Here is a 23,160-nt window from a genome sequence, read left to right as displayed (position 1 = left end):
CTCTCACCTCAGAACTCAGCTTTCCATAGATTCAGGAAAGTAAAGCAATAGTGGACTACTAGCAAGACTGGTTTTTTCCATCATTATTTTACGTTTAAAGAAAAAGCATGATTGATAGTGAAGAAAATGGGGGAAAACATAGTCTGCATTTACTAATACTTTGGAGATAACAATAAACTCATTTATATCTACTCTTCACACCACATAAATCCATACTAATTATACAATCAATCCTGCAGCTCTTTATCACAAGTGTACTCAATTAAAATTGCTGCATTTCAGCTAGTTAATTTTTAATCTTAATTTTAACCCTTCTGTCATTTAAGGACAGACTGTTGGTATTTTGAGATGGGGGGGCAGATTTGTAAATGCATCCACACACAGAGTACCATTTAACAACTTGCAAGGCATTTCCATCTTGTAAGGGGTGCAAAAAGCTGTATCTCCTTACATTACCTCTATTCAGGTAACAAGAAGGGGGTTGCTGAAGGATCGCTGGTGACAAGGCAAATCTAAAACAAGTTTGGGACTGGCTGCAGAATGGAGATTCCCAGTTACTGAAGTCCAACCCCAGGAGTGTGTGGCCTAACAGAGAGCTGGTTCATCACGACCACTGATATTACCAGCCCAGATACTATGCTTGAGAACTCCTCTTCCAAGGCATATTAATACAGAAAAATGTTTCTCATTGGCAGAGATATGCTAAAATTGCTTTGTTACCAAAGAATTAAGATACGAAACTGTCTTTAAATGTATTTCTCTCACATATTCACAGACACCAGAATTATCAGTGGTTCACATTTGTAAAGTACCATGCCCCTTCTTCCCACCTCTTAATTGGGGAATCTATGGCAGAGGAGCTAATTAAAGGGCCTTCTAGGAATCCACTTGCATTTCTTCAGCACACCAGGAATGCAAAGGGTGGAAAAAAAGAGTCCAAGTAAAATTATATTCTTTATTCATTCCATTTTAGCTGTGAATATTCCTATTATACAAATACAGTATAAATTCCAAAAATCACAATATATTACAAAATAAAAAAGTACAAACTGCATTACTTAATAAATATATCTAACAAGTTAATCAGAAAGTAGAAGAGACAGAATTCAGATTGGAAACATTTAAATGTTTGACCCAGCAAACCATACAAACCTCAATTTAAATATTTTTTTTCTTTTAAACCGTAATGCAGAATACCATTCCAGATTTCTCGATTAGAAAATAACGTCAAGTGAATAAAATGTTGTGATCAGAGAATGATTTGTTGGTGCAACACCAGTGCCAAAAGAGAAGCAGGGCTTATACAAAAGACACCATAACCCCAGAAACAAGAACACAAACACCAAGGTGCAGCCAAGGCAATTATTGCCAAAGCGGGAGACTATTATCTAGTCACAACATTCTATTGCAAGTTAATGTTCTGTTATTACAGATAAATAATATAAATGGAGCACAGGGCGAGCCAACCAGGCATCAAGAGGCCAGTTTACTCAAAACAGTAATTAAATACAGAAGAGTCAATTGCTCCCTGTACTGTTCATGTGTAGCTGCATTCCAACTGGCTCAAAGGACCTGTTCTGTGCTCCAGGCAGAGAAAGCAAATGTTCTGAAAAGCAGTCTGTTCATACTTTGCTGCACTTTTACAAAAACCATTGTTTTAGTTTTGCAAGAAAACACCCACAATGCTTTCATCAATTAGGGAGGGTCAGTCTGACATCAACTTCATCTGGTAAAAATATAAGGTTTATGGGTAAAAAACACAGCAAAAAATAGCTGTTACATCATAAGCCTTATTTACAAAAACTGTTTACAAACGTTTTTGGCTGTACAGCTGAAAGCCAGATACCAATGTAAGATGTAGAAGATGGAGGTAACAGTTTAAAAATATTGTGCAAAAAATACATTCTTATAGAAAATAGGGAGACAGCAGGGAGGAGAGACACAAACATAGACGGAGAATCTGCTTGCAAATAATCCGAGGCTAAGTTTTTACAACAGACTATTACAAACACATTTGTGTTTATTCCTCATAATCGACAGTCCTTCTCAGTCTGGGGTGCTGCTGCTTCATTAAGGATTAAGGCATCACCATCACAGCCAGCACACCTTCTGTCCATCCCCGTCCCTGCAGCAAAGCTCCCAGCCCGCGGCCCGGGTGGTCTCAAGAGCAGGCGTTCTGCTCAATGTACATCTTGGACAAGGACACTGCCATGGACTTGGCCAGCTCCTCGTCCCGCCTGCGCTGTACCTGAGTCTGTCTGCACCACGCCTCGTACTCCGGGTTGGGGCACATGCGCTCCAGCACAGCATCGTAGTGCCCGTTGCTAAGCCAGCTCAGCCAGATACTGGGCCGCGTCGGGTCCTCGGGCCCCAGGTAGTGAACCATGGTGGAAACGGTGGGGCTCTCGGGCCGGCCGCCCGTGGTGAGGTGGATGTTCACGTTCAGCATCTGCCCCATGGCCAGCAGCTCCGGGTAGCCGGCCCAGGCCCCGTCCTGGGCGGCGGCGATGAGGAACTCTCCCACGTCGCCCTCGATGATGGGGTTGAAGTGGTCCAGGTGGTCGGCGATGTAGTGCACGGTCTGCTCGCGGAGCTCGCCGTGCAGCCGCTGGTCCCCGTACACCGCCTTGCAGACGGCGCGGTAGAGGCAGTTCCCGTCGGGGATGATGTGGAAGCGGAACCGGCCCTTCTGCCGCAGGTACTTGTCCTGCTTCTCCACCTCGGCCAGGTACAGCGCCAGCTTCTCGCTCCGCTCCGGCCTGCCGCCCGGCGCCCCGCGCACACCGGCACCGCCGCCCTCCTCCTCCTCCCCCTCCTCCGCCGCCGCCCCGGGCGAGGGGCCGGCGGCGGGCAGCGCCCGGCTGCCGCTCCTCTCCGCGGGGCGACAGGCGGGGACCAGCCCGGGCTGGGCGCCGGCGGCCGCTGCCTGCAGCGCCTGGCAGTGCTCGCTGAGGCGCAGGCTGCGGTTGCTGGGCTCCTCGGCGGGCGGCGGCAGGGCGGCGGCCTCGCCGTCCCCCCCGGCCTGCCGCATGCTCTCCAGGATGCCCTCCAGCCAGGCGCGGCTGCGCGGCGAGGCCGGCACCAGCTCGCCGGGCGCCTCGGCTCGCTGCACGATGCGGATGGGCACGACCCGCTCCAGCGGCCGCCGGCGGCTGACGGTGACCTGCGCGCAGGAGCTGTACTGCGGGCCACCCGCCGGCCGCCCGCCGGGGCCCGCCGCGGGGCCGCTCGGCATCACCTCTAGGCAGGAGGAGAAGGCGGGCATGGCGGCGGCGCTGCTGCAGCCGCTTCCCCCCGCGGGAACGAAGCTGTCCTTGGCGGGGCTCTCGGCGGCCGGGCTCGGGCCCGCGGCGTCGGTGGCGCTCGGTGCCTCCGCGGAGGCGGGTCCCGGCGATAGGGAGACCTTGAAGACGCCGGCGGCGCTCGGCGAGGCCGCGGCGGCGGCGGCTGCGGCTGTCCCGCCCGCTGGGTAGTGGGTGATCACGGAGCTGTAGAGCTGCATCCTCGGCTCCCCGCGGGCGGCGCTTTATAGGCGGCGCCGACGGGGCTGGGGCGGGGAGCGGCGGCGGGGGCCGCGCTGGGGCTGCCGGAGAGGATGAGCCGCCTGGGTAAAAATAAACAAGGGCATCACCCCCCACACACACGCCACGCCACGCCGCGCCGCGCCGCGCCGCCCCGCCCCGCCCCTGCGCGCCCCGCTGCCGGCTGGGCCCCGCGGCGGCGGCAATTCCGACTGCGCCACCAGCGCCGCCCGCCCCGGCCCGGCCCGGCCCGGCCCCTCCGCGGGCGCGCGCGGCCGCAGCGCTCCGGCCCTTCTGGAAGCTGCTGGAGGCCGGGCCCAGGGGCGGGGGCGGGGCCGCACCCGTGTTTACCTCAGGGCCAAGGCACGTTGGAATGCGCGGGGGGGGCGGGGCCTAAATGCGTGACCTCACCCGGCGCCGCCCCGTCCCCGGCACCGCCCCCCCGGCGGAAGGAGACGGGGCGGGGCGGTTCTCCCGCCCTTCAGCAGCGGAGGGACTGAAGGGCGTCCGGTACCGTGTGCTTTGGGAGGTCCCGGCCTGACGGGGGCTCCGGTACTGTGTCCTCTGGGGGGTCCGGGCCTGAGGGGAATTCGGTACCGTGTCCTCTGGGAGCTCTGGGCCTGGAGGCGGTCCGGTAGCGTTGTCCTCTGGGGTGTCCGGGCGAGCGGTGTGTGGTGGGCCTGGCCTTGTTGGGCCCGGCCCGGCCCGGCCCGGCCCGGCCTGGCCTGGCGGGGGCTGGGCTGAGCTCTCGCGTGTGGGGGGCGGCTTCCCCGGTCTGCTTCAGCCCCGCGGCCTGGGAGCCGGTGCCGGGGAGGCCGCGTCCTGTAGTCGAGGCTGTGGCGGGGTCGTGCGCGCCGGCCGCTGCCGGAGGGAGGCGCGGGGAGGCTGATGGAAACTCCTCGGTGTGAGGAGTGTTTCGGGAGAAATGCCTGCCCTCCCGTGCCGGGCCGACGGCACCGAGCTTCTGCTACGCTGGGCTGGGTGCTAACAGTGAAGTCGTTTGATAACGGGGGGTATTGAGGAAACTTCCAAGGGAGGAACACTGCAGTGGATGTTCTCAGGGGCCGACCTGGGAAATACCACAGAAGGTAGCGAAAGCAATTCCTCATGAGACAATTTGTCAGCTAAGCGGTTTGATTTTCAGGCTTGACCATCAACTATAAATTATCGGAGATGTTTTACCTACCACTGACATGCTATGTTGTATCCATGTTATTGTTGAAAAGGACTGATGCTTCTGCCCACGTATAATTGGTGTCGTGATTCATAATTTGCAGCTGGGGTAGGAATAATATTCATTCATTAGTTTTTTGACAGTCACTGGCACAAGCTGCTATTTGTCCACCTGCAGTCCTACTTTGGAAAATGTAGTGCATGCATACATAAAAAGTATGATATAAATCATCACATAATAACAGGAGAGATGAGATTTAAAATATAGGTCTCATGAAGATCATTGATAATTGGTTTATTAATGCCTGTAGCATCTTAAAATTAAACCATGGCTTTTAGCCTTAGCTGTGGTATAAATAAAGTCATATCTAACCCTTTGACCATGAACGATGACGTTACCAGTACACACTGGATTTGATTATGTTCTGACTGGCATGCTGACCAAGAAATACCAGTTTACACTATGATCAAATGTTAACACAGATAGATTTATTCCTACCAAAATGGAAAAAAAAAATGGTATTGATAAATTGATGGGAAAAATTGTATTAATTTCAAAGTGATATTTAGAAAATCTTCTGAATTCCATCCCACAGTCTCAGATATCTTTGGGAAAGCTTTAGTAATCCAAACAGATTGCAGAACTTTAAAAAAAAAATGCAAACAAAAAGACCCTCTATTTGGATATCCTGAAAAATTTTCTTATTCCATTTATGTTAATTAAAAAAACATAACTAAGAGGATCACTTGCAACAGACTGCAATGTTGAAAATAATTGTTTCTTTGGAGCCTTGGTTGTTTTTTGGATCCATGTCCAGGGATCTATTTCCTATCTTCAATCTCTGCAGCTGATTCTAGTGCTACAGCAACACAATATGGAATTTCATTCTGTTTACACAGAAAACATGTTCTGATCTTCTCCGCTAACTTGCATGTTGAAGGGAAAATGCTGAAATCCTTCATGCTAAAACCTGTGGATATTTTATGGGAATGGTTTTCACATCCACCTGATTTTTTATTCTGGATAAAATATGGCAGCTAATTCCATGCATAGTTGGGAACCTCTTAATAAAAATGTACAGAGTCAATATATATCCAAAATTACTGCCTCCAGAGTTGAAATGTAAGAGGTGTATCAGATAGAAATCAAAGTCCAAATGTCCTGACTTACCTGCTACAGCCAGAAAGTTGATATCTTTAGAACAAATGGTGATGGGCATTACCCGGGAGCATTTCTGGCAGCCTGTTACAGGGGGATAAGATACTACAACTGCTCTGAAATTACAGAGTGACTCTTGTATTTCAGAATGTTCAGAACTTTGTTTCAAATATAGCTTGTGAGATCAGTCAGTGAGTCTCTATTTCTGGACTAATTGCTTAGAGAGGAATATATATCGATCAAGTAGTGGTAAATTGAAATCTTCCGTCCTTGAAGGCTTGGAGCAAAGGAAAGATTCCTGTTTAGTTTTACTTCTTAGTCAAAACTAGACAAGGTATATTTCCACGTTAAAATGTGTTCTAGTAGATTCATCGGTGATTCAGTGTAAAATCACTGGAAGTTGCCCCTTCCTAGGGGGTTTTCAGTGTGCCAGTAGCTGTTCGTTGTGGGTTTGTTCATTGTTACTGTAATAAAGATGTACATTACTTCATGTTCACCAGCCCTTCTGCCTGTTTTCTTTAGATTAAAAAAGGTACCTCTGTGGTTTTGCTTAGTGAATTGCTCTGTCTGCCAGTGAATGCCAGAGCTGACTACAGGATGGTACGTTTAAAGTCTTAAATAGTCTGGTAACAAGGAGAGAGAGAGAGGCAGGTCTTTCTGTTAGAGAATAGTAAATGGATCCAACAGAATAAGAGCACTTCTGTCGTGAGTGCTGCATTTTGAATACTCAGTACTGCAATGTTCTTTCTTCTAGGATATTACAGAAACTCCTGCTAATGACTGTTCTGCCTCTCCAAAACCGTAGGTTATTTGGAACAGTGGTACATTAATGGATGGGCAGCTGTCTAATTCTGATCGTTACTTACAAAGAGGTACAATGCTTGAGGTGCTTCATTTGAGGAAAGAAACAAATTTATTATGTATGCCCAAATTACCATCGTGTTAGTATCCTGATGCTCTACTACCGCATATTCTGAGTGAAAAACTTGTTTATCTCAGAACAAAAATCCAAGGAGTATCCTGAAATACATGCTAAATATGCCAGCAGGTTTTGGTAATGGCAGCAGATAGATTACTCTTTTATTCTCTTTTAATTCATAAACAGATATAATGTCTTTCCTATATTTTCAGTTAAAATGCACATAGTAAGCTTGCTAATAAGGTTAAAATACAATCAAAATCTGTTACTAGGTAACCGAGAGACACAACAAACATTTACACCACTGTCTTAATAGTATGCTACTTTTAATGTATTTATTACCTCCCATGTGAAGTAAGTGGAAAGAGAAGCTCACCATGGTGTATTTTACCTGTGTTGTTATTAAATACTGACAACGTAATGTAACCAACATTTCCATAACTGAGCACCCAGTTAGTCACAGGTACTTGGCCTGACTGGAATCCGGTCTCTCTGGATGATCAGTGACAGAAATCCCATTGAACCGCTGCAGCACAAGCACCTCATGGCTGGTTTTCAGCTTTCATACTAGGAGTTACCAGAAATCAGCATTTACTGAAAAGGTCATTTTCTTAATGTCTGACATCTGGTTTTAACAATAATCTCCTAAACCATGCTTTGCTCCTGACTGGAATGTGCTCCTGAGAGGAAAGTGCTATGAATACAGTTCTTGTGAGAAAGAAATTTCAAGGAAGAATTTGAATGTTTTCAATGCAAGGGTATCTGTAAAAGCCAGGGGCACACGGTTGTGCCTTTGAAGCCTTTTGGTACCAGAAGGTGGAGTTTTGCTGTTCCTCTGAGCTACATACAGAGCTGCTCTTGATTCCAGGGAAAAACTAAACTTTGCTTTAGTGTGGCCTGGATAAAACACGACACACAGATTGATTGCTTCCAGAGTATTCCTGCTTTTGCCACTTCTGTCACTTCTGCCTGCATGTTGTGGCCTCCCAGGCACTACAGGGGTTTGGAAAGTGAGGAGAACACAGTACAGAGAAGCCTTTCACTGTCCCCTAGATTAATGTTCCCAGGCTTCTGGTTCACTCGTTATAGGGTAATGTACTGCCCTCTGCTAACACAGAATAGATCTCGAAACTATCTCTGTAGTAATAAAGCATAAACATCTCCTTGGTTAAAGTTTCTCCTGACATGAGTGTTATCACTGGTTACGCTGCACATTCCAGGAATTGTTTAGATTGTTTAGAAGGCAAACCATGATCACAAAAACAGCTGTGGAACAACAGTGGCATTCACTGACGTAAAGCTAGATGCCTGAGAGTGGAACTACTTTTAACTGTAATGTGTAGTAGATATATGATTGACATAGAAGAAACAAATTAATTACATCACCAGGACCATTTGTTAGTGAAGAAGGGAGGAGAAGTTAGCTTAAATGATGTATTGAATGACATCAAATAAGCATTTCCACTGCTGGTTTTTTTTATGCCAACATAACAGCCCTTCGGCCAAAGATATTTTTGGCTGAAGTATTTAATGAATTAATAGCTCTTTGTGCATAACAAAAATGAAATGTTCAATTTTTATTAATAATTTGAAGTGGTATGTCAGGGGCAAAATTTAAAAATTAATAGAAAATAGAAATATATATCAAGGATCTTCCACTACAGGGAAGAAATACATATAATCTGGAACTAGAAGGAATTCCTGAATCATCAGTTTTATCTTCTGCTGCCTGCAGGTGATCATATCATATATCATATCATCTCATATCATACCACTGCTTTCATAAAATTACCAAGTTACAGGTAGCTTATTCAGGGTACAGTTAATGAACCTGTAAAGATATCACGAGCCAACAGCACTGCCAAAAGAACAAACTCTGCTCTGCTCCCAGTCTCTTTTTTCTTCTGATGCCAACTGCTTTATGATGGGTTAAGTGTTGGTATTAACTAGGCTACCTACTTCATTCAATCCTAAAAGTGCCACTAACATAAAAAGGAAAGTGTCTCCACACTTACTTCTGAGGTGTGAATGTGCTGCATAGGAGAGCTGTACCTCACAATTTGTTGTTCAGCTTCTGCTATACTGACATGTTAAAATCTTCTTAAAATCTTATTCACTGTATGGGTGCACTAGCCATTAGAGATGTGGCCCACACTATGACATCATGTGGCAAGAGCTTGTGGAAAAAGGGCTGTTGGTGATAAATATAGACATGTGCTCATATCTCAAGGTCTCGGGTGGTATCCCACTTGATAACCGAGTCTCTAAATGTGAGCGATGACGCAGGTCAGGTCTCTCATTTCTACTCAGAAGTATAGATGCCATTTGTGGTGGTCATTGTGCATAGAGCCTCAAGATGCTACCAGATAAAAGGGTATCTAGAATGCTGTTTCCTCTGAAAAGAAACTGGTGGTAATAATGCGATGTAGACAAACTCTGTAATGTGTATGATGTTTAGAAAGGGTTATCTTCTCTATTTTAATAAACCATACAAGATATAAAAGTGTTTGCAATGTCTCTATTTTGTTATCAGTTATAGGAAATTAGAGTCATCTTGTTTCCCTTTCATGTTGGTTAATGGCAAATTTAGGGTTGAGGAAAGTAGGTATTTTGGCTAATACCAAGAGCAGAACAGAGTTCTGACAAGGACACACTGTGAAGGAGGTAGGGGAAGTGGGCAATACAGAAATACCAGAAGCAGGAAGTCGCCACTCACAATTACAGGAATTATTATTAACAGATTAATATTGATAAAAACTGTAAGCATAAAATAACCGGTAGAAAAGAACTGCTTACTCTTGAAGTGAAAAAATACTCCAGTGAGGTTGCAAGTAGCCAGCACTTCCATGTGTGGCCGCACAACCAAAAGGCTTTGGAAACAGACTGGTTTGATGGGAAGTGTCATCCCCTCTACCCTCCACAACCTTGCAATGCACACCTTGCCCCACCCTTCTGCCATCAGTAAACAGCAAAAGGAGAAATCATCACTTCACACAGAGGTGAGTGTTGCAGAAAAGCACATTTCATCGTTCGTGTTTTGAGAGTCACGGAATAGCACGTAATTACATTAACCAGCTTTGTTGTTCCACTGCTGAGTCCTTCCTGTGGGAAAAGGCTGTGGTTACGTGCTACATAACCAGCTCAGCAAGTCCTGTCCCAGCCCTGATGAAATGTAGGGAGAGACCTTACCTCATCACAATTAAAAACCTGCTCTGTTTCCATCTATGTAGCACAGAGCTAACTGTTACAGCAAGGTCAGATCACAGCTATTTAACTCCACTGTCTAACAAGAATAAAGCACGCAGGCAGAGCCATTAGAAAGGAGGGATGACATCAATTCATCCTGACTGATGTCCTACTCTGTGTAAATAATTAAACCTTTCCTAACCTAGTTTATCATACCTAAATATACAACATGGAATTATTCTTCTGATTTGACATTTTCAAAGTTCTAATCTAGCAAGAGATAATTTAAAAGAGTATTTGTAACAGCCCAAATCTGAATTAATTTTCCCTGGAAATAGTCAGGAAGAGCTGCACTCCAGTTAGTGGATTTATACTGGTAACTCCAATCAGAATGGAATCTTAACTCTAGTTAGCCTGAAATATAAAAGTAGTGTTCCTGATGCTTTGAGTATCCATAGAAATTTTTCACTATTTTAGCAATTTGAGAGTTTCAGTACTTATTCAAGTGTAATTGAAACCTTAAAATTGTTATAAAGAAGCACTAGTTGTAAGAGTTACATTATCTGTACATGAAAATATAAACATTCTTCAAGGTGTGATTTATATGCAAGCATGATTTTATGAAAATTAAGCATTAATCAATTAGTAATTCTGAGTAAAATTCCCAAATATAATCAGGTTACTATATCAGACCTGGACCCGTCAACTGAACAGAGGTTTTTGTGCATGTCTATCTGAATTTGATATAAAGTTGCTACAGGAAATTTAGTATATCTAATCTTGCTGTATCTAAATACAAGTTTCTGATACTGCATAGTACAAGGCATTAGAAAACCAATGAAGATAGGGATTAGAACAAGAAATAAAGGGTGGCGATGGGCCTGGCTAGGAGAGAGACAACTGAAGATAATTAAAGGAATTGTTACACTGAAAGAAACTTGCTAGTGGAGTTCTTCAAAGAGCAGTCTTGGGACTGACTTTACACTGGCACTTAGTGTACTCCTGACTTTCACGAATGACTCAGCTGAGCAGGATGTTTACAATGGAGATTTTTCTGAAACATCATATGTGAATCTTTTGAAGACTAGGGGCAGAATTGTTTATATGACTAGATGAAATTCAGCAGTGCAAAATCAAAGACCATCCACCTGGTCACAGGTCAGTATTTCTGTTATTAGCGGCATCTCATCTGTGGGAGAACATCAGGACAGGAGAAAGACCCACACATGCTATTCAACTGCAGCATCACTGTAGTTTCTGATGTGATGTAGGACAAACAGGATCCTAGAACACAGCAGGTGAGAACATATCCAAAATAAGTAAGTAGGACTTGTGAGACTGCATCTGGAATACCATATGCATTTCTGGTCAACGTTGCTTAAGGATGTAGAATTTTGACTGGAACATGAACAAAGGGGAATTAAAATGATCAGGGCACTGGTGACTGTCTAACAAGAGGAGACTAACTGTTCTTGGCTTGCGTTGTCTAATGAAGGTTGAGAAGGGATCTCTATAAATATATCACAGATGAAATACTAGGGAGTGAGAAGAGCTCATTAAGTTAAAGGAGATTGTTGGCCAAAAAGAAATGGATACGAACTGGCAATGAATAAATTTAGTCTTGACTCATGGCCTTGGCTTTCAAATATGACATAATTGCAAATAATTTTATGAAAGGATCCTGGTAACAAAATACTAGGAGCAGCATGGTAAAATCAGGATGGCCTATGAATGTGAGGACCATTATGGTTTAATGATAACAGTAGGGCAATATCTGGTAAAGACTTTGATCTTAACGTGCAGTCAGATCTTGTCCCACTTTGTTCCATTTATCTCTGTTTCCTGGGGGTTTATGATCTGTCATTCACTTCCCCTGCAAATACAGCTCTCTTCTGAAAATGCTGCTACACTGTTTTCTTCCAAATTGTCCAAGAAATTAGTGTAATTAAACAAAAAAGCAACTCTCTCATATGAAGTTTGGCTGCTGCTTTATCAGACTTGCGGAAGGATCTATACGCCTGAAGATGTGTTCACTTTTTCCAACAAAGCCAGTGAGAATGAAATAGATATACTGTATTTCTCTTAGGTCAGCAAACATGGCTCAGATAATGAGGAAAAACAGGAAATGTGTATGGTTTTAATTGTCGTCCTTGTATGTGACCCACTCTAATTTAGAAAATTATTTGTTTCTGTGAAACACAGGACTAAGAGATTTTGAGTTGTCAGTAAAAATATCAAGAACCATTAGCACATGAACCTGGTTACCTTGGAAACTCGGTCAGAAATTAATGAGCTGACATTATCTCTTGATGACTTCAGATAAAGGAGACTGAATGTGCAAAATGATCATAATTAGAATCTGAAACAAAAACCTGAGGTAGCTGGAAGGGGAGAGGAGCTTTATTGTGCATCGCCAGTTCCATCCTGTCCCTGAAACTGAACATTTCCAGGCCAAAGAGACAAACAGACACATCACAAACACACGCAGAAGCTTTGTTATTCCATGTTAACATAATGGACCCTAAATACTGTGGTTTAGTTAAGTAATAAAAGGATATTTTGTTTTAAAAAGATGTTATGTGCAACTGTAAACATCAGTTCCTTAGAGGTCAAGTTGATCTAAGCTGAGTGGGAAGCCATGGTGAGAAAGAGCGCTGCTGATGCAGAGGCCCAGTCTCTCACTTGTGAGGCCACAATGTTCCCTGCACAGAAAGCAGAAGCCCTGGCCAGTGAAACAGCAGCGCTCCTGGAGAGACGGGACACAAATCAGAGGCAAGTAGGATCTCATTTTCAATGATTACAACTAAACTCATTTTTGCAAAGTTAAAACCAGTGGTTTATTATGCCATAAATACTATTCTTTAAGATTTGGCACCAGTACCATTCCAAATCCATTTGCAGCAGCTCCTAACTGGGTTAAACTATCACAAAATCCATTTCAGGCAATTTGGTGAATGAAGACTATCAACAAATAACTTCTGATTATCTTGAATCAATAGCTGGCCTTGCCCAGGCTAGACAGCAAAGGCATTTCTAAATAAACAAGATTATTATGACTGCAGTAAGTAATTAGGGTGTGAAGCATCTAGCTACTTAACATAAAGATAGTAGTTAGAATAGATTGACCAGACTGTAATCAAAGATAAGAAAACAACCAACACAGGACGAAATATATCATAAACAGAGTGTTGATTTTTTCAGTGTTCCTAAATATACATGAATCTGATCAGTGATTTAAATGTGAATCTTCTGATAAGACCCTCTAACGGATACAACTTGCTCCTTTCATATGTATGGAAACAACATATAGGATTAAGAAAATGAGTTTTCTTAATCTGTAATCTGATTCCTACATGTCATAAAAACTTTGATGTAATTTTTTAGCAGTTTTTGCCACACCATGCTACAGCCTATGTTAATAAACTTTTTCTCTATTTCCAATGGAAAATTAGACTTTTTCCCAAACCAAAATGCACTCTTCTCTACATTAATATTGTTGAAAGATGATCTAAAAGTAAGACAGGTTTTACAAATGGTCTTTTTAAGCCAAGTAATAATTTCTGCCTTTCACTCAATTACCCTTACCATTTTTCTAACTGAAAGGAAATGTCTGAGAAGAATACCTGAGTTACAAGTATCAGTTTAAAACTATTAGTCAGCACATGTGACTTAATAATGAAATCTCCCAGTTTATGTATTCATTTAAGTAACATTCATGAAGGTATTGATGACTTATCTCCTGTAGTATATCTAACTTCTTAAATTTCTTGCCAGTTAAGTTTCACTAATATAAAGAGATGACTGTTTTATCCCTTTTTCAGCTGGAGCTCAAGGAAGAGAATAAATCTAGCATTTTATTTTAGCTTGGCAGTTTGTTCGCTTTCCATATTTCTTCTGTGGATTAAATGAGATAGCACCCAGAGCTTGCAGAAAAGGTGCAATTAATAAAATTTTAATTCTTGAAATTAAAAGCACATTTTTTCTATAAGCCATATGAATCCCTGAGACTTCTGTGGATTCACAGAAGTTGAAATGGTTTTATCCATGCTAATCACTCCAAATATTGCAAATGGTGATTTATTCTTTCGGATAAAGGAAACCGAGCCTGTAATCTGGTTCATAAAAATTATGTATCACATTGAACAGACATAGGTGTTAATCCTAGCAAAACTCAACTCTATTAGAAGCAATCACCTAGTTTAAAAATCCTTACAATTTCTGTTAGATAAGTTATTACTTTGCTTCTGTATTTCCAGAGTTGTGCTGTGTTGATGCGATGTTTGATATTACATGCTTGCCATCTCTCTAGGCATAACCTGAGTTCAAGCAAAGTCGAAGTGATTTCTAGTGTAAATGCTGCCTATTGAGGTCAAAGAGCACTACAGATCAAACAGGGTATTCAAACACTGATTAATAACTTTATAGTTTTTCCAGCTAGCCCATACTTTTCTGATGGACTTCTATCAAGGGACAGTTATGAGAAAATTATGCATAGCTTTCGGTCAACACACTATTGCCACCTAACCATATGAAAACTAGAATGTCAAAGCATAAGCTTGTTATTACAGTGGAAGCAAAGAGGCTGCTCATAGTGGCTTATACTCATGTTTGACATCACCTTCTTCTAACCTGCAGCCATAAGCTGCCTGACATTTTTTCTTCTACCTCCAGCACCTTAGCTGCTATTCCATATTTCCTCCACGTTTTCTTCTCATTCTCATGTAGCTTAAAAAGCTCATCTGAACTTCCCACCTCTGTTTTTAAACAAACTGGAAGAGGGAGAGGTGGATGAAGTTTGTGATGACCAACGTGTGGTGGGAATCGTTGCCTTTGGGTGCCACGTTATATGCAATATTCTCCGAAACATGCCATGATGTAGGGATCCGTTTCTTGACCTGCCAATATTGGAGTGCACAAACCCTCCTCAGGTAATTACTCTCCAGTGAGCATCTAGCTATTTATATTTTCAACTTAACAGCACTTTCAGCTTAAATAGGAAGCCTTGAGTTAGCCAGATGCTCGTACCAGTGAGGAGGTTGGGTGAAGGCGGGGAAGAGGTTACTTTAGTACGTTAATGCGTGTTTGAATGAGAAAAACATCTAGAAGGGAGCGAGGTTATTTGTGGAGTAACAGTCTCCTGGTAGCAAACAGGAGAGACAGCTGAAAAGCGTTCTGCCTCTCAGGAGACGGGCGAATCTGCTCCCTCCGGGGAGGTTTTCGAGGGCGACCCAGACACGGGGGTCTGTTCCCGAAGCGGCCTGCTCCGCAGCTGCTGGCAGCAGCGGCAACGACAACTCGAGAGCCCGCGGGGGCCTGCGGCCGCGGAAGGCGCGTCCGGGGCACAGCGGCGCTGCCAAACCGGCCCCCGCCCCCTGGCGCCGAACCCGGCGTCGCGCGTCACTTCCTGCCGCCGGCGGGCGGAAGTGCCGTGGCCTCGCTGCCGCGGCCGGCCCCGCGTGCAGGGCGTGCGGGCGGGGCCCGGTTGCCATGGCTCCGCGGGCGGTGTCCCGCGGCGGAGGGCGGGCCCGGCCGGCCGTGAGCGCCCCGCCGCCGGCGGCCGCTGTCGGCCCGCCGTCCTGGGCCCGTCGTCCTGGGCCCGTGGGTGCGGGAGCTGCTGGTGCTGCCGTGCCGCCCGGAGGAGCCGGAGCCGGAGCCTGAGCGGTGGTGAGGGGCGGTGGCGGGGCGCTGAGACGCGGCGGGTGGCGGGGCCCGGGGCGTGACCTGTCGTCCCGCTACGCCGCCTGCAGCCCTCGGCCGCGGCGGGTTGCTGTCTGAGCGCTGGCTTGTATGGGTACAGTCGCTTTCCGTGGAGATCCCGCCTGTTGTCACAACTGCAGGGGCCGAGGGCGGTTCCCTGTCGGTCTCGAGTGACACCAGACGTTGTTAACGGGACTCCGTTTCACGGTGCTTTCGACCATGAAACCGGACACGTCTTAAATTTTGCTCTTGGTAATGCGTATGGAGCGCTTATATGCTGAGTTTTCACCTAAATACCTTTCTTACCTGTTTAACAACGTTCCCTGTATTTTGCTGCTATTCCAGGGACTGACAAGATAAGACTATCTTGTGTACACTCTTCTGTTCTGTTTTGGAAGAATCTACTTGTATTGCTGTTTGAAAGTAATCAATTTGTGCACTAAATTAAAGTTAACATAGCCCATGGTAATGCAGACCTTTTAGCTTAACAGTGCATCTTACAGGGCAGTCTTACAGCTGGAATCACAACTGCTTCAGTGAGGAGTTTCACACAGACTCATGGAATGGTTTGGGTCGGAAGGGACCTTAAAGCCCATCCAGTCCCACGCCCCTGCCATGGGCAGGGACACCTTCCACTAGACCAGGTTGCTCAAAGCCTCGTCCAACCTGGCCTTGAACACCTCCAGGGAGGGGGCATCCACAACCTCTCTGGGCAACCTGTTCCACTGCCTCACCACCCTCACGGGAAAGAATTTCTTCCTTACATCTCATGTAAATCTACCCTCCTTCAGTTTAAAACCATTACCCCTCCTCCTATCTGTACACTCCCTGACAAAGGGTCCCTCCCCATCTTTCCTGTAGTCCCCCTTTAGGTACTGGAGGTCTCCCCGGAGCCTTCTCTTCTCCAGGCTGAACACCCCCAACTCTCTCAGCTTGTCCTTACAGGGGAGGTGCTCCAGCCCCCTCATCGTCTTTGTGGCTCTCCTTTGGACCCACTGCAGCAGGTCCATGTCCTTTTTATGTTGGGGGCCCAGAGCTGGACACAGGACTCCAGGTGGGGTCTCATGAGAATGCAGTAGAAGAGGAGAATGACCTCCCTCGACCCCCCGGTCACGCTTCTCTTGATGCAGCCCAGGATGCGGTTGACTTTCTGGGCTGCAAGGACTTGGAATATATCTGAATGTTCACAAAATAAAGAGGTCTTTGGAATACCTCCAATTGAATGCTATTAAAATTTTAAACCTATTTTTCCAGTCAGGATGACCTGTTAATTAGGTAGACCTGGGCAAGAATTTTCTGACGCCATCCACTTCTAACAGAAAGGAAGACAGAGTCAAAATACTATGTTTTTAACAATCCAGAGTTCTAATTTTTTATTAAAAGTGTAACAATGTTAAGTGTCTTTTAGACTATGTTAATAGTATCAAATTTATCAGTGAGACAGAAAATACAGCTCCTAGCTGTATCTACAGTCCAGGATTTCTGGACTGATACATTTTTCTACAGAACACTGAAAATCTATTTACTGACAGAACACATTTTTTTCTTTAGCATTTTCTTTTATGTTCTTTAACATAATGTTTAGTGTTGTTTAACTTTTTGTTATTTGAATAAAAAAACTTGTCTTCATGAAACATAGAAACAAACTGTTAATGTGTTCATTACACTCTTTTAAATTCCCCACTATCTTAAAAAAGTCAGACAAGTGAAATGATAAAAAAAATAGGCATTTTGCCTCTGAATTTCCATTATTAACAGAACATCAATTAGCTTGATTAATGCAAGTACTGTAATATTGCAAGTATGTTTTTCAATTCTATCTGGTTTTGGAGGCCTTGCATTTCAGATGACTTAAAAATAGGATATTACAGCACAGATCATGCTACACAAACAGATATCAGAGGAATACCAGAACTAAAGGAGCTAGCTATTGCTGTGCAAGCTTTAATCAAGGTAAATTAGGAAAGTATCATAATAGCTTCATGCTTCAGAATGTGTGCTTTTGTCACTGTCATCTCTGTTTTGTGTAATTCTTAAGGAAGCTGTTTTGGCTTTTTTTCTGTCTTCACCTATTTCAGCTAAATGATATAAATTTCTGTTTTCAAAATAGAGTAATATACAAGTATTGAGAGATTAATTAGTGGATTACTTGGCTATCTGAATCAGAGAAAATTACATAGGGATTAATGTTGTTTACTGTACAAAAAAAAAATAAACCTAAGTGAAAATTCTGAAAGTTTAAACCTATCTAATCGTAGATACGTGCCTGATATCAGTTATGGGTAGGCTAAAGAGACCTCACACAGCTCGTTAAGGAGATTAAATAAAATAGCGCAGCGCTTCTGCAAATCACATGCAAAAGCAAATTAGAACGAAGATCCAAATCGTGTTATCTACTCTTGCATAATTACAAGTGTATCTTAAGCAGTGTCTGAAGTTGAATGCTTAGACTTGGGAGGGAGAGTGCAGCTCATAAGGAGGCACAGTGGAGTCTGCTTAACGTAAGTGCCTTAGCAATTTGTGATGGAAGACGGGTGTCTCTAGAGACCTGCAGGGGGAGATCTGTTCCATCAGAATGAGGTGTTTCTGTCGGTGTCTTTACTGTGTAAGAAATTACAAAGGAAGGTATTTCAGGATATAAAATAATTATGTGCGCGAACAGTTAATTTCCTGGGGGAAGAAAAAAAAACTTTTCTTTTTAGTTCTTAGATGTATATATAGAGATAAGATCTAAAATTAAATGCTTTTGATATTATTTTTAGAAGCAGCATCTCATTCTACCTCACATCCCTGAAAGACTTCAGAGTATTTCGCTCATCTGAGCCAGTGGCAAGCAGAATGCATTTCCTTTAACACTTCCTCTGTCACTTCGTGCTAAAACGCAGATATTTTCATTCTTTTTACCATAAAATACTTTGCAGAGTGTTGAATTAGGATTTATAAACAAGTTTTGACCACTTTCTGGGCTTACATTGTGATGATCTCTATTGATACATATGTGTGGATCTGCTTTGCTGAATCTGACTAGTTACCATTTGGCAGATACTTGAGTGTTCCTAAATTAGTTATTTTTTGAGAAAGTTAAATATCTTTCCTGCAAAATATTCTCTGCCTGTCAAATACTGAATCCAAATATCTTCAAAATATGCTGAAGGTTTGGAGGGGGAGTTTTTAGTTTAACAGAGAACACTTTGTACATCTGGATACAAAGTATATTTATATTGAGGGTCAGTTCTCATTATGCTTTACTTGCCTGCGACTACTGAAATATATGCTTAATACTGTATATTCAGATCTTCATTTCATGAGTTACAGTTTTCTTAATGTCAGTTTTAAATTTTTCACAGGAGTGATACAATGGAGTGGTGCTTACAACAAACATTCCAAAGATGTCATTGCCACTTCTGGCATGGCAATATATGTTCATTTTGGTTCATTTTTGTAATTTATTTTTTGTTCTGCAGAAATACTTAGAGTTTTCTTCACTTTTAAATTTCATTAGAGAACATTATAGTGCAATATTTCTTATTTTCATTATAGAAGGCTCCCCAAGACTTTATTTAACAGTCCAATTCGTTATTTGGGGTGAGAATCAGCTCACAGATTAAGAAATCTACATGTAGGTGTGTCATGGGGGTATGTATCCTTGTCTGAGCAGGGCATCTAAACTTCCCATATAGTCAGTGCAGATCTGTCTTTGTAGTCAATGGAGATGTCTAAAGCTATGCTACTTAGCCTCTGTCTCCAGTTTCAGAAGGGGACAGGTTTCCTTTAGCCCTGTGTCATGTCTGCCAGCCCTGCATAAGATGTCTTTCATACCTCATTTCTTCTGACACTAAACCATGTGTGCATGAGCAACTGAGTCAAGTTCCATTGACTTCATTGCCTGTAACAGAAACTTACGTAGTTCTTACACATGCACTTAAATTCAGGTTTTTTACTCTGCAGATGGAAACTGCCTGCTGCCAGGCTAAGGTGTCCAAAGCATGGATGTGAATCTGTGAGCTCTGACAGCTGTAGACACCCATGCCCAAGTGACTGTTTTAGACCAAAGAGGATACCATAGGGCATAGAAATGCATGCGTTTAGGTGCGTGAATCTAGCCATCAGCTTGAACAGAGTGATGGAATAGTCATACTTTTCTTTTGACTAGCTCGCTTTGTATATAAAAATAAATAATACTAAGATTTTGATTTTTAGCTCCTTCACTCCCTCCAGCAAGATTTGTTCATCTACAAAAGTATCATTCAAGCACAATACAAAGAAAAAACTGAAGAGCAGGCTTCAAATCTTTATAAATACATAAATGATCGACTGACAGACATTGAGTTTTTACATAAACAGGTCGAGAAAAAAATTCTTGTTCATTTACATGTTAATCTTCACCAGATACCAGTTCTCATTCATGTAGCCTCTTTGTGCAGATTGATACAATATTTTTCTTAATGAAAAGTAACCCACAGAAGTATTGAAAATAAGGAAATAAAGAAAAGTGCTAATATAGATTTTAAAGTGACTGTTTAAGGTGTCTTTTGCAAATCTTCAATTAACAGAACATGAGTTACATTGTCCTTGGCGTATTAATAACCATATCTAGGAAAACTTCTTAAATTGTAGTGTGGTTATTTCTAGTAAAATATAACAATGATTTAATAAGCAAGAAGTGTAGCACACTTCCTGTGTGTATAATTTATTTACAATTTTTTCCCATGTATTTCTTTGAAAATATATCGTCAAGTGATCTTTAGGTAGTAAACCACAGCCCATACCAGCATTAACACTCCTAGGCGATCATGTTGCAACTAGTGAACACTCACTACAAGGGAGAAATATGCATAAAGCCTCAGTTTCAAGCTTCTGATACAAACATTAAAAAACCAAATGTTAAAAAGATTGATGCAGAAAAAAAAAGTGATAGAAAAGAAACATGAACTTATTTTTTTTAGGTTCAAGAGCTTGTATAGCATTTAATTTTCTTAAATGAAGAAGTTGAATATATAAAAGCGGTTTGATTTGGTTTTGTAATTGCTTGTGTCCTTTTATTGCATGTCAAAGTTCTCAGTAATTTGTTACACATTGAATTGCAGAAAGAGGTCCAAAATCAGTAAAGCTACCAACTACAGTTATGTGATGCACTGGCTGTTCTCAGAGCAAATATTGAGGTGGGTTTTAATCACTAGTGTGGTAGCAGACTGCTGGGCTGAGTATTAATATGTCATAAACTAATTGCAGAGAATAGCTTTGCACTTCAAAACCTGGGGAAGGGTGTATTTGAATTTTTTGTGAAGCCTAAGTATTTAAACTATATTGAATAGAAACAATTAGCAAAAAATATAATTGGTTTTTACAAGTTTTGTTTTTCCCCTCCTTATGCAGTTTAGCCTACTCGAGTATAGTTTTAGATGAGTAACATCATAGTTACTACAACATGAATGAGGTATGTTTGTGGAAAGCAGTGGAAGAAAGCAAAAATTGCAGAGTTTTTAATTTCTTGACTAGTGAAAAACAATTGACCGTAAAATAGTCAAGCAGGGTAGGACTAGAGCCAGATACGCAGTCAGTGCTTAATTTTCCTTGTTATTGAGAGTAGTGAAATCAAATGAGGGGATGAGTGTGCTTTAATTCACAGCAAATGAAGGGAACTTGCTTAATTGACAGTCTGTGATTGGGTCTGTTAGGAGGCAGAAACATAGTAATCACATAAAATGCTGTTTGGTTCAATAAAAAATGAAAATGTCTTGATATATTTGGTAATTGAACTCCTAGGCTGCCGAATAGAGAATGATGACCAATCGTGGGCACTCCAGGTGGCTTTCTACTGCCCTCTAGGGACTGTGCCACAAACTTTCTTATTAACAGATTTCAGGATGCAATTGGAACAGTAGAAATAACCCAAATTAGAAAGTATGGAATTTAAATTTAATCTTTCTTACCCCACATGCAAATGGAATATGTACGTTTGTATTTCTTGACAAAGCAAAGTCAGTGTTTAAAAAAAAGAAAAAAAGAAAAAAAATAAACCATTTATGTGGATAGTTGGGAAACGTAGTGAGTAAAAATATTTAGCTATAATTATTCTACAGTTGTTTATACATAGCACAGTCAAGTGGAGATATATAGTGGGAAGTGTGTACAGTATATTAACAGCATCTACTATGTAACAGAGTATATAGAAAATCATAGGGGGAAGGGGAGGGGAAAAGAATGTGTTTTTACAGAATGAATGATCTAGACATGTGAAGGGACAGGAGAACAGGTGCACTTGTGAATGAGTTAAAACCAGCATTAATCATGTGGATGTTTCAGACAACAGGGTAGAGAAATGAAAAGCAAAGGAGAAAAGTTCACAGAAGAGATAGGAGGAACTGTGAGACTGAGGAATTTTAAAAAGATGTGAGAGGAAATCAGAATGCTGAAAACAGTGAGCACGTGACAGAAGATGATTTGCATTTCAAGAATGTTGCAGAGCTTAAAGTGTGTGATTCGAAGGCAAAAGCTAGGCTTTAGCGGTGAAGGAAAGGATAGCTTCTGTAAAGAAAGAAACTACAAGATTTATTAAGACTTCACAGAGAGGAAATATGTTAATTTTTTACTTTGGTTCTTCATTCCTGAATAATGATATATAGCACCATCACTTGAAGAAAGAAATTCTGTGCCAAAACCAAGTGTAAAATAGATTTTTTTCATGAGAATTGTGGAATCTTCCTAGCAATGACTTTTTAATATATAGAACATTTTAATAACATTTTAAGCAGAGTTGGTTTACAAGAGTGCTGTAGACTGTATAGACTATTTGAAGAAAAACTATGTTCCCTTTTAAAATTAGATAGTGAAACACTCATTTTGGGAAATATTCACTTCTGAGAAAAACTAAGAGAGTGGCGTTTGTCTCCTGTAACACTTCATCAATAATGTAGACATGTTTATGATGCAGCTGTGCTGACCTTCCTTTCTTGATAGTCAAGGCAGAGAAATAGGTATTTTTTAGGACACAGTTCATCTGATCAATTTTAGACACCTACTTAAGGGTGAATTGAGTTGTCCTCTATACTCATCTGACATTGAACTAAATCTCCACAGACTATTAGAAGTGTGACTAGTTAAAATGTGTCTACATGCGATCAAGTACTGCTGCAGAGACCATCTAGAATAATGCAAACTTCATTTTGCATGTGAAAAATTTTCTTTCCCAAATACAGCTCATGTACTCATTCCATGGTAAAAACTGCATATTCCATGGAGTGTATGGCAGCAGTGTTCTCACCAGGGGATTGCAGGGTCAGGTTCCCTTTGCTTTCTCTTTGGAAGATCTTGCATTACTTTTGGATTCTTCTGGTCCAGGTTCAGCAACCAGGTAGAGGTTCGCCCTGTCACAGGCATGTGTATAGCTTTGTAGGTGAGGTTATCTGAGAAAGGAGAACTGAGTTTGACTCCACTGTGGCTGAAGAAATAATTGAACCCCACTTCTTTCACTTACTCAGCAAGTGCTACAAATGTTAATGTAT

The 23,160-nt window shown here is 42.5% G+C and overlaps 1 protein-coding gene across 1 annotated transcript; it reads right to left on the bottom strand.

The window, feature by feature from the left end:
• Positions 1 to 941: 941 nt before the first annotated feature.
• OTUD1 (OTU deubiquitinase 1) lies at positions 942 to 3,718 on the bottom strand. Its single transcript, XM_074866123.1, has one exon. The coding sequence runs from the start codon at positions 3,500 to 3,502 to the stop codon at positions 2,162 to 2,164; it is 1,341 nt and encodes a 446-aa protein (XP_074722224.1). The 5' UTR covers positions 3,503 to 3,718; the 3' UTR covers positions 942 to 2,161.
• Positions 3,719 to 23,160: the final 19,442 nt, after the last annotated feature.

This window comes from Strix uralensis, chromosome 1 (genome assembly GCF_047716275.1).
Source record: "Strix uralensis isolate ZFMK-TIS-50842 chromosome 1, bStrUra1, whole genome shotgun sequence".
In the NCBI taxonomy this organism is placed as follows: domain Eukaryota; kingdom Metazoa; phylum Chordata; class Aves; order Strigiformes; family Strigidae; genus Strix; species Strix uralensis.
This window is presented reverse-complemented; position numbering and strand designations above follow the sequence as displayed.